We start from the raw sequence: 12,963 nt of genomic DNA, 5'->3' as shown, positions 1-12,963 counted from the left end.
TTCCCATCTCTCTCTGCCTTTATTTTTTGATTGCCAATCACATATACCTGAATTTGCATGTTGAGGTTATATAAACTTGAAGTATGTCAATCCTGTCATGTTCCTACTTACTTGACACTAGTCAAGAGATTGGCATACTTCAGGTTTTAGCCTTACAATTTGATAAGGTTAACAATTACATTTCAATTGTTGTGTTCTATTAAAGCACTTGAACCCAGGAATTACAGTAAAGTACAGTAGGACCTTGTTTTATATAACCTCAACATGCAAATTCACATATAAATGTTTCTTTAGACATAATGCTGTTGCACACTTACTAGATTACAGTGTTGTATAAACATAACTTTTATATGTGTTGGGAAACCGAAAAAATGCATGTGCCTTGCTTTGTGGTGATACTAGTTTTAATGTGGTGGTCTGGTCCTGAACCCACAATATCTCCAGTGCATGCCGTAGAACTGGCATTTATATTTACCCCTGCCATTCCTCTTACTGAAGATACTCATGTCTTCCTCTGGCTTCGATCTATTACCTATTGTTCTTTCCTTTCAATTTGCAAAATGTTCTTCATTTCTTGTGGGACTAGTCTAGTTTAAAGCTCTTCCTCAACTTTGGTTTATATTAGAATGTCTTCATCTCTCCCATATTTTTGAAAGGTAGTTTTGCCAAATAAAGAATTCTTGGTTGGTAATCTTTTGCTTTGAACACTTTAAATATGTCTTATCACTGCCTTCTTGCCTTTATGGTTTTCAGTGAGAAATAGACAAAATCTTACTGAAGCTTCTGTATATGTAGCACACTGCTTCTTTCTTGGAACTTTCAAAATGTGGGAATTTAAAATGGTGCAGCTGCTATGGAAGACATTTTGGCAGTTCCTCAGAAAATTAAGTCCAGAATTACCATATGACCCAGGAATACCTAGGTATTAAATAGAGAAGAAATAGAATAGAATTGAAAGCAGGAACTCAGATACTTGCATATTCATATTCATAGTGCCATAATTCTTTCTTGCCTAAAGATGGAAGCACCCTGAGGATCTATCAACGATGAATAGATAAACAAAATATGGTATATACACACACAATGGAATATTATTCAGCCCTACAAAAGAATGATGTTCTGATATATGAGACAACATGGATGAGCCTTGAAAACATAGTGTAGAGTGAAGTAAGTCAGACTCAGAAGGACAAATATTGTATGCTCTCACTGATTTGTAACAATTAGATGGTAAACAGTTAAACTATTGACTCTTAATAGTATAATTATAAAAATGTGCTTTTATCAATTGTGATTAATGTGCCACATCAGTGCAGGGTGTTAATATCAGGGTAGTATATGGGAATCTTGTATTTTATGCATGATATTTCTGTAAGCCAGTAAGTTCTATTTAAAAAAATTAATGAATGGCTGAAACCTGACGGAAGGCTTACAAGAAAAAAAAATCAGTTACTGATAGCATCATATAATGAAAGGAACACTGGCTTTGGAGCCAGACCACTTGGATTTGAATCTATGCCTTGACTATGCACATCATCTTTTTGAGGCTTAATTGCATTATCTTTGAAATGGAAAAAAAATTGTGAGGATATACTATGTAAAAAGCCTCACACTCTCTACATATAGTATCAGTAGAGCAAAACGATTTCCCTTCTTTCTTGAAAAATACTGTGTTCTCTTTATTTACACGTAGTCTCAAAAAGTAAATAGTTCTTTTGCTAATAATGACTAAATCACTGTTAGTTATTGCTGTGTAACAAAATTTAGCAGCTTAAAACAGCAAATATGTATTATTAATATCTCACATAGTTTCTGAGGGTGCAGTGTCCAGGAGTAGAAGTCTCTTATGAGTACTTTCAGCTTAGCCAGGGCTTCAGCTTCTGATTACTTGACTGGGGCCTGAGGATTCACTTCCAAGTTCTCTTCTATTGGCAGGAGCCTGCAATTATTCATCAGGTGGGAGAATCCTGGGCTTCTCCCAGGATCTAGTGATTGGAGAGAAAGAGAGTCATCAAGATGAAAGCTTCATTGTCTTATAACCTGATCTTGGAAGTGACACACGACCAACCCTGGTACAGTGTGGGTCAGGAATTACAAAAGAGCGTGAATGCCATGAAGCAGGAATCACTGATAATCAGTTTATTGGCTGGCTATTTCTGTTACTAAGCACCTTTATTATGGAAATATTTACTTAGTGACTTAGTGTAGTTAGAAACTTACATGAACATTGGCCATCCTTTTAAAATCAAGAACATTGGACATGCTTTAATCCTTTATTAGTCATTTGGGCTCATCTTTATGAATATTGCATTCATTATAATAATGTTAGTATTATTAGGTGGTATGGTTCTTTGCCTTTATACCCAGGCTTTGTTTTTTTAGGTCTTATAGTTAACTTTTGCTATGTTGTGTGTGTGTTAAAAATTGGTTATTGCTTGTTCTCTCTTGGATATTCTCTCTCTCTTTGCTTCAGATTGTGAACTGAATATCTTGTAAGAAGATCCTCAGACCTCTGGAAAAAGTGGATTTGTTGTCAGTTCTTAGCCTTTGTTAAATATTTTCACTTTGTGAAAGTCTATTTTCACTTTTTTCTTTAGTGAGGACAGTCTTTCAGATAGCTGAGATTGCCCAGTAAGTGACCTTTCACCAAATAAAGTAGCATTCTGTAGTTTTACCAAAGTAGGATGTCTTGAGGCTAGTATGCATAAAATGAGGGCAAAATTTTCAGTGAGGAAAAGATAGAATAGGGAAGAACAGGAAGAATACTCAGTATAAAAAACCCCAAATATATGTCGATATATAATTTCTTTTGTTAGATTATACCTGACATCAAAAGGTAGGTAGTTTTAAAAATGTTTATAATTTTATTGAAGCACACTGTTTATTAATACAACTTCTTGTATTTATATTGTATTTGTATTTGATGCAACAGTATTGATTTTCTCCCATTTCAGAGACAAATGGAATCAAATTGGAATTTTGTAGAAGACCTGCTGAAGAAGTCCATCAGTATTCAGGTATGTATTTGAAGTGAGACAATTTGTAGGCTTTGCTGAATTTTTATGTGACAAATCTTATTTATAAGAACCAAACTATTAAGATGATTTACAAGCAAACTTAGCTTCCATGTTAGAAATCTGAGCTAGGATCATAATGCTTTATCAATGAAGGGTTAATGCACAGTAGTTCCTCTTAGTAGCTACCCTTTAAAGATTTTTCTTTTTAACACTGAATTGTCAGTTAAAGGACAAAGATAATTATCCTAGTTGGTGACTTTGACAAAATGTATTCAAAATAAATGGTAGATGCTTTGGAACTATAAGCCATACATTGACTGTATGATACCAAGTCTAGAAGACATGATGAGAGAGATAGTCAGTGGCATTGGAAATTCAGCTATATCCTCATCACAGCAGGAAGGTGACTTGTCTTGCTGAGCAATTTGTCTTACAGGCTTGAATCATACTTTAACTGATAAGGTTCTAGTTTCTGAGCATTCATTTCATACCTTATCATTTTTCTTTTGGCAAAGCTGTTAATGTAGTGCTTTATGGCCCAGAGGTCAGACTTGACCTCTTTTTAAAATAGTTTTAAATATGCTGTTCATCACATCTTTAAACATATTCTCTGTAAATGTGTCCTAAAGTTTTGTAATGTAAGTTATCATTCACAGGAGTTTAAAGTAAATTATAGTAAAGAATATTTTTTAATTTGGTTAATAAATTATTTTTTCTGTTAAGAAATAAAGATTATTTTAAAACCTTGGAGAGGAATAAAGAAATGTGGCTGTTTGGTTTTCAATATATATAGTGGCCATATTTTTGAAATTTTTCAACAGCTTAGAATTTTCTTTTCACTTTTATCTGTATTAACTTTTAATTTTTTTAGGTGAAATATATAAATGCATGTAGTTTTTATATGGGTCTTCTAATTATAAGCTAAGAGTTCTAGCCTAGCTTGAGTGCCAAAGAACTCTGCATAGATAAGTTGTAGCTGAAACAAAACACCTGTTACCCTTTTAGAATATTTCCTCCCAGCCACTGTAAATTAGCCTTCTCCTATGTTCTTTTTTTTTTAATGAGGTACCAGAGCTTGAACCCAGAACCTCAAATATGTGAAGTAGACACCCTATGTTTATTTATCAACTCAAAAAGTTTCTACTATATTTTTTACTGTAGGAATATAGGGAGTCACTAAAATACGGCCATTTTAATTTTTATTAGCTACTAATCCAGTCTTTATGTTTTAACATAGCTCAAAAACCTCTTAGGTAAAACCAAGTAAGGATTTTCATAGTTGGACAGTATTAGTTTTCTACTGACAGTTACTGCATCTGAACCAGTAGTGGGAGCTTTGATTTTTGAATTAAATTGTAACTGCTTGTGTCCTTTAAATTTCCTCCTGGATCAGCTAGTAGCAAATAATGTATCCTTGGATATTTGGTGATCTGTACTTCTGTTTCCTATGTATTAAATTATTTTTAAACTTCCTTTCAGTTCTAGGTGTATGAATTTATGATTTTGCTCAGTTAGGTTTAAGTGACAGTAATTCTTACGAGGCTCTGAAGCTTCACATGGATTATTATGTATCAGTAATGGTGAGGGATAGATGAGAAAATTTGTTTTTATCTCTGTTCCATAAAAAAGTTTGTTTTTTGACTAAGAAATTTAAAACCCTCTTTTAGTTGCTCAAAAATTTATACTTTTTTCCTTCTGATTATGACTCCCTGTAATTTTTATATTAAAGTAAGAAAACTCATTTGCTTGAAAAAAAGACTTTTCTTAGTTGGAATGCCTTATTCATAATGTATTAAATTTATTCTGACAACGCATAGCATATCTGTACAGTACAACTAGCATTTCTAATGGCAAAAGTTGAAGGTATTTTGAAGATAAATAAGTAAATCTTGGAAGTAGATGGTATGACCAACCATCCCATTTTTGCCAGGGTCTAGGAGTTCTTCCTGGGGTATGGGACTGGACATTCAGTGCTAAAGCCAGTTAGTCACTCTAGAAGTAGAGGTGTAGTGGGTTTTTTTGGGGAAAATATAACAACTTTCTCTATGAATTTAGGTCTAGTAAAAAGTAAAAATATTGTATTTGATGCTGGAGAAGAGGTCATTGTAATATTTAGGAAGAAATAATTCTGTCAGGTATTCTCAGTTTTATTGTGCTTTGATTTTATCAAATTATGTACTATAAGTAGTGTAGGATTACTTGTTAATGTTCTCGAAACCAATTTTGTGGGTACAGAAGGTGAGTAAATAACATGTTTAGATCGAGCTATCCATTTGAATCTGTTTCCTACCCATTGAGGTAAATTAAAAGCTGACCATGTTCATACGCTTTGACTTATGTCCACCAGTGAAAGAGTAACTTTGTAATATTTAAAAAAAAAACAAAATGCACATTCCAAATATAAAATTCATAGCAGCGGGAAACATCTGTGGCTCAATTGATTGGGCTCCATCTACCATATGGGAGGCCCTGGGTTCGTGTTCCGGTGACCTCCTTGTGAAGGCATGCTGGTCCATGTCCACAGAGAGCTGATGGCCCGCGCCTGTGGAGAGCTGACAGCCCGTGCCTGCGGAGAGCTGGCACAGCAAGATGACACAACAAAGGGAGACAAGCAGACACAGAAGAACGCACAATGAATGGACACAGAGAGCAGACAACAAGCAAGCTGCGGGGGGAGGAGGGCGATGAATAAATAATCTTAAAAAAAAATACATAGCAGTCTTTAAATAAAATTGGTAGTCACTCCAGTGTAATTTCAATTAAGCATATAATGTTTCAAGTCTTTTTAGCCAGAGACGATCTTCTGCAAACAAATGCTGAGCTTTTGTTTAGTAAAGAGAACATACATTATTTAATTTTACTTACATATGTACAATTGAATAGGTAAGTGATTGCTTTAAAAACCTTATTTAGAGGTAATCCTATTTAATTGTGAATGCTACTAATAAATTTTTTTTCAACTGTTAAAACAGCAATGTTGCTTTCATAAGACAAGGGAGACTTTTAGTTTTATGCTTCCTACTTTTTGAAAACCTCATTATTTTCTGACATCACAGAAACAATATTCTAATTTTATCTAGGTCAAGGAAGTATATAAAAAGAGATCCTAAAGAAGCCTAATATTTTAAAAAATATTTTGGTTTTTCAAAGACCTTTTCAGTTGGAGAGTCAAAGGCTAGGAACAGTTCAGGATATGATTAACTAACTTCCAGTTACTCTTAAGTAATGTTTCTTGGGCAGAAGGATCTTCATCCGAATTTTGAAGTTCGACTCTTATCTAATCTTAAAAATAAACCCAATCCAGGCAGATTTTTAGTAACAGTTAACATCTAGCTTCTGGGTAAAATTTATCCTCCTGATGATTTCGGACTGGTAGGTTAGTTACGCATAAATAAATAAGTCCAGTTGTTTAATTGTCCTTTCTATGTACTAACTAAGCTAAAAGAGTAAATGTTTTCATTTTTAGTTCAATGAAATAATTTCACATGTGGAATATGCCCCAATTTAATATGCCTAAATTGAATCTTTCAAAATAAAGACATTTTTTAAAAAATGCCCATTAGGAGTTGTGTAAAATGTAGCAGCTCAGTAGCACAGTCCCTGGGATTGAGCCATGCAGGTTTAAGGCTGTATGGAAAATAAACTCACAGATCCTTCTGACTTATTAAAATTTTTATCAAAGGGTATGGACCTAGACAACCTTAATCAAACCTCTGGGTTTAAGTGGGGTTTGACCTTTAGACTCACAAAACTGAAATGTATCAGTTTAAGATATGATACTGTGAACCTTTTGCATTTATTATTTGATCATTCAGCATTTGTCTTAAAAAAGGATATTTCTTTCTTACAGACAACAAAATGATAGTTCTCCCTGAGGCAGGCACTGTACTTAGCACTTAATGTATATTCTTTCACTTAATTCTTGTGAAGATACTGCTTCCATTTTATCAATTGAGACTGATGCCCAGGGGAGTTATGGAGCTTGTCCAGGTTCACACAACTAGCTGGGAAATGAGAGTTGGGGATTGAATCTCCATATATGTTGACTTCACTATGTGCTATTTCAAAGCCTTTGACCTTGTAGAATTCTTAATAAAACTCCATTTTTCTTCATTATTTGTTTTGATACTTCTTTGCTGTTTTGTCTTTAACTAGTAATACATTTTAATTTCTGTATCTGGTTTTGGCCATACTTAAAGAAAGCACCTCTGTTTTCTTTAGTGTTTCTTTTTTCCTCTTCAGTGTTTGATGGGAAAATGTTAAGGTAGAAAGAAATTAAAATACTCAGATGTTCTTAGGTTTTTCTCCCTAGCCTGTTTCAGCTTATCTTTTTATTGCAAGTTTGAGCTAAGATTGTTGCCTCCTCTTTCCCTAAATATTATGTAATCTCATTTCCTTAACTATCTGGGCTTGAAGATGGGCAAATCTTTCTCTTCTTAGTTTAACTGACACACACACATGTACACAGACATGGAATTTTTAAGAAAAAAATGCAATAGTTAAATGTACTGAGTGTGAATATGTAACATAATATCTGTAATTGACTATGAGCTAAAAAAAAAACGTACTTTCTAAGTCACACTCAACTAATTATCTGTTCTGCCAGAAATCTGAAGAATGGTATTTTCCAAGCCATTTCTTTTCATATTAATCTGCAGCCAAGACAGGAAAACAAGGGAACTTTTTTCTCCTTTCCTTTAAGATAATAAAAGAGTCCCACCCCATTCAGGATGGCAGAATGAGATGCTTCAGGACTCCTTCCCCCCACAGAAACTTTGAACAATCAACAAGTACTAGTAGAACCATCTTTCTCAGTTTAATTCTTTAAAGTGAAATGAACTGAAATAATTCTCTTTAATAGTGTTACTTTAGAAAATCTTCTGTTAAAATGACACCTAAAGTACAATTTTGGGGGGAAAAAGTGGTGGGATTTCGGGACACCCTGGCTAGTCCTTACCCTGCTCCCTGTGTTCCCCTGTAGATCTTTGGTCCCAGTTCCGGAGGGAGCAGAGTAACCCTCATGCACATGTGGCTCTCCCTCTTCCCTGTAACTAAACATATTGCCTTATAAATCATTGAGAATATAGACACAATTGGAGAACTCCTTTAACTTTGCAACTTCAAATCTCCCAACATGTATGCTTTGTACTCGACCTCTCAGCCTGCTTTCTGTTATACTGTGTCACTGCTTCTATCAAAGGCTTCGTGTTCACAGGATCCTGTCTCTTCTCACCTGTGGACTTTATATAGCTCCATTTTGATATCTCTACTTGCATACCTCCTATTATCTTCTAACCTCTCTGTAGTTAACCTGCCTCTGCCATCTTCCTGAAGCTGCTCTTGTCAAGGCCATTGTCAAATCCAATGTTTCTTCTTTCTCCTCACCTTAATGTCTTAGCACCTTCCAACCCTGATGATGACTGCTGTTTCCTTGTGAAATACTTCTCTTGGTTTCCATGATGTCTGGTTTCCTTCCTACTTCATTGACCAGTTGATTTTGCTCATAAACTCCTTTTTTTTGTTTCTTCTGTAAATGTTTAAATATCAAGGACTCTCACTTCTGGACCCTTTTCTCTTTTCCATCTATATTCTTTCCTTGAGTGAACTCGTCTAGCCTTGTAGCTCTAGAAACCATTAATATGTAGATTACATCTACATTTAGGTCAAACTCTAATTTTTACCCTGAGCTCTAGATCTATATGTCGTATTATCTACCTAATATCTCCACTTGGATTCCCTGTGCACTCTCCCCATCTGTTCCTCTCCTAGTCTTTAACATCTAAGGAAATGGTGCCATATACCCATTTTCTTAAACCAAAACCTGGGAGTTGTCCTTAATTACTCTCTTTCCTTTTCACCTTGATGTGATCACAATTGCCTCCTAACTGGTCTCCTTGCTTCTGCTCTTATTATATGTATTCATTCTCTATGTATGAGCCAGAACAGTAATTTTGAAATAATCAGATCACGTCACTCTTGTGCTTGCAATATTCTACTGGCTTCTTAACATATTTAAAATAAAATCTAAACTTCTTACCAAGACCTGTAAGGCCTCAAATGAGATATGGTCTCTGAATTTATCCTGTGACAATAGCAAGTTTATTGCTAATTCAAGAACTTTTACACTTGTTTTCTTTGCCTTGAATACTTTACTGCCAGGTCTTTAAATGGTTGGTTCTTTTTCATTCAGTCTTTTAGCTCAACTGGCATCCTTTAAAAAGATCTTTCCATTGGTAGCACCTGATCTAATAATGATGCACACCCTACACAAGTTTCTCTGCCACCTTACCCTGTTGTTGTTAGGGTTTTTTTGGCTTTGTTTTTCATAGCAGTTATAACTATTTGAATTTTATCTTGTTTCCAAAACGTATAAGTTCTATTAGTGTATGTACCTATCTGACTTATTCATCACTCTGTGCCTAGTACCTTAGAATAGTGTCTTGATATAAAGTGAGGTCTAAATGAATGGAGGTCTAAATGATTGGAATTCAGGCGTGGCTATTTAATCATAGATGTTTAAATTATATTAAGGTTTCTACTTTTTTCTATTTCCTTTGCCTTATACCCCCTCCCCCAAAGTTTAAAATATATGAACTTTGTCACTTCTCTGGTTTGTAAGAGAAATCTTACAATCATGTAAAGAATTTAGCCCTCTGGACTTGATTATACCTTAATTATTAGGTCATTTTTGCTACTTTTATTCTGGTTTGGATTCCTACTGCATCCAATGTTGACATACCTATTGTGATTTTAAAATAATTAATAGTGAAGATGAGTTATGTAATTTTCATTGTCTAAATATGTGAATGGTCTCTAAACTGAATTTTTACAAGTACACTTTATGCTAATTTAGATCTTCTGGTTTGAAAAAGAGAATGTGTGATTTAGTGATATATATTCATATTCTTTTTAACAGCAGGTTATTCAGTGTCATAACAAGTGGTAATATTGACATTACCCATTTACTCCCTTACAACCTTATTTTTTAGGATGGTATATTGGAAGAACAATTACGGATGCATCTTCAGTGTTGTTTGAAACTTTGTGATTTCTGGGAGCCAAACATTGCAATTGTCACAATTCTATGGGAATATTATAGTAAAAACCTGGTGAGTGAATAGAATATGGATTTCTTCCAGGAACTTAGAGAATTTTTTCATGATATTTGAAGAATATTTTTGTGGTTTAATTGTAGATAGTTATGGATTTTTCTAAAAAAGTTAAATTTTTGTTCAAAGTATATTGGTGTACCTCAAGAATAGTTTTATTTTTCACAAACATTGCTTATAGGGTATTTGCATGAGCTAGAGAGAATATTTGGTGTCTCTTTTTTCTCTTGGGTGTGAGCATAAACAAAGTAGCCAAAACTACAGCAGAAAGATATTTTTTTATGTTCTCATTTTAGATGTCCTCTACATGACGATAACAATCTTGGCACTTGAATAGCTTTCAGGCTAGTGGGTAGGTGTGCTTGTATTGTTGAAGAAAAGTTAAAATACCCTGGAAAGCCAGAAGAGGGAGCTTCTAACCCAGTGTATGGACCCAAGGAAGACATTCTGGGGTCATTTTTTAGCTTGTCCTTTGGGTATAAGTGAAATTTTCCAAGTCCAGAAAAAGAAGAGTATGCAGGCAGAAAGAACAGAATAGACAAATGTATGGGAGCATGAAAAGGCATAGAATATATTCTGTTCCAATCCTGTTAAATAGTTCTGAGTGATAGGTCTGAGGTGACCCTGGGCAGGAGATATGGAGAGTAGAGAAGGTAGGTTAGTGCTAGACTCAGAGGGGTGAAGATAACATGCAGTCAAATTATGGTTTATTCAGGAAACATTGGAAGACAAGGATGTGTGACATACTAGGTATGTGTTTATAGAAGTTTTTTCTCAGAAAGTCATGTAAGATAATGAATTAGGTGTAGATTAATCAAGTAGTTCATTGCAATAGTAGTATAAACAAATACTATGGATAGAAAAGAAAGGATGAATTTGAAAGATGAAAATTTAAGAGGTAGAATTAAGGGATTTAGTTACCTGTTGTTTATGTAGAAAAGATGATGTTTGAGGTGTTCAGTTACCTGCATAAATAAATAGCCAACTCTTCACCAAAATAGAAGATGGGAGTGGAAGATTTATAAATAAGGAACAAGTTTGGAATTGGGTGTAATTGTGAGCTTATTAAAAATGAGAGGCGAGCAGATGTAGTTTGAGTGGTTGAGCACCTGCTTCCCATGTGTGAGGTCCTCGGTTTGATCTCCGATACCTCCTACAAACAAAACAAGCAAAGAAATGGGGAGCAGATTTAGCTCATTGGGGAGCGGATATAGCTCAGTGGTTGAGCACTTACTTCCCATGTGCAAGGTACTGGGTTCAATCCCTGGTACCTCCATAAAATAAAAAAAAAAATTAGAAAAATATCTTTCTCTGAGGTATAAGGTTAGGCTGATTAGAGAAATGACTGAGTACAACTTTTGAGCAGAATGTATACAGCCTAAGTCTAGAGTGTCTCGTCATACCAGAAAACAAGAAACATATCCAAGTAACTTGAGTCATGTCAAAAGGACACAGACACGAACTTGAATGGACTACCTTTGCCAAAAGCTGACACAATTTGAGCATATGAAAGTATAGTGAATACAATTGATTAAAACAATATCAAAGATATTTAAATCCATGAGTTTATGATACTTTTTAAAAAAAGTTACTCTGAAAAAAACACCTCAGTCTGAAAACTAAATAAAAGAAGATACAAAGTATATTTTAGAATAACCAAAGAGTTGATGAGCTAATAAATTCAGAAGGAATGATAGAATGAGAAAATCATAGTTTTGTATTTCTAATGAAATAAGACGTCTGGGCAACAGTCATCAATAACTACAAAAACCATTAAGTAAAAGACTGCTAGGGATCACTGATGTGGATGAATCAAGCTGACAGCCTGATAAATCTTATCACTAAAGAATGACTGTCATGTTATGGGTCTCTTGCCTACCTGCAATAGGAATTACCCAGTACTACAATTAAAGATTCTTGTCAAAAACACCCTACTTAAGTACAACAAAGCTGCTAGATACAACTATCAGTTTACAGAAAAGATAGGGGATAAAAAAATAGGTGACCCTAAGGGGATACAGCAGGTCAATCCAGAACAGGGAAATTTCTTCTCAACAAATCATCCAATTTTTTCCATTGAATAAATGGTAAGCAAAAAAACAGTGAAGCAAAATAAAATAGCTTTAAGAAACATACCAACCAAATGCAGTGTTTGGACCTTGCATGTATCATAATTGGATACATGTTGTTTTGGGAACAATCCAGGAATTTGAACACCCCTTGATACTATGTGTTATGTTGGAATTTTTATTCTAGAGGGTTTATGAAAATTGTGTACTATTTGTAATTAATCAGAGTCTTATTTTTATTAAGCTAATGTCTGCATCTTTTGATTTTTCTTTACTTAGAGACTTAATATGTGTTTTCCATCTTCTTTTGCTCTTAGAATAGTTCTTTCAGTATTTCTTGGCTTCCTTTGAAAGGCCTTACAAATATCATTAAGTCACCCTTGTCTATGCTTGAAATGGTGAAGACCTGCTGTTGTGATAAACAAGACCATGACCTATATAAATCCAGCAATAGTTACACCATTTTCCTTTGCATTTTGGCAAAGGTTGTTAAGAAAGCAATGAAGATCAATGGCCCTCATCCTTGGAAGCAAGTCAAAGGAAGGTGTGTACCCTATGTTTCTTTGCCATCGATGTTCACTGTTATCTTTGGAGAAGTGCTAACTGTTTGTATTTTTTAAGTCAGCTTGTGCAGAGTGTCTTCATGGTTTATACTTTTAAAATGTACTCCTAACATAGGACAGCAAAATGTGGAGTTTTTTTAAAATCTCTCTCCAGTTTTTTATTGTAAGAAAATGACCTCATATCCATAACTTGTAGAGGTTAGTT

The 12,963-nt window shown here is 34.4% G+C and overlaps 1 protein-coding gene across 3 annotated transcripts in view; it reads left to right on the top strand.

Moving 5' to 3' along the window:
• Positions 1-12,963, top strand: part of MMS22L (MMS22 like, DNA repair protein) — a 156,152-nt gene that overhangs the window by 59,404 nt on the left and 83,785 nt on the right. For all 3 annotated transcript variants that reach the window (XM_023587680.3, XM_004454567.5, XM_071218604.1), the window contains 3 exons: positions 2,955-3,017; positions 10,007-10,126; positions 12,513-12,739. In XM_023587680.3, the coding sequence (XP_023443448.2) occupies positions 2,955-3,017; positions 10,007-10,126; positions 12,513-12,739 (410 nt within the window). The remainder of the gene's footprint in view (positions 1-2,954; positions 3,018-10,006; positions 10,127-12,512; positions 12,740-12,963) is intronic.

Source organism: Dasypus novemcinctus, chromosome 11 (genome assembly GCF_030445035.2).
Source record: "Dasypus novemcinctus isolate mDasNov1 chromosome 11, mDasNov1.1.hap2, whole genome shotgun sequence".
Lineage (NCBI taxonomy): Eukaryota > Metazoa > Chordata > Mammalia > Cingulata > Dasypodidae > Dasypus > Dasypus novemcinctus.
This window is presented reverse-complemented; position numbering and strand designations above follow the sequence as displayed.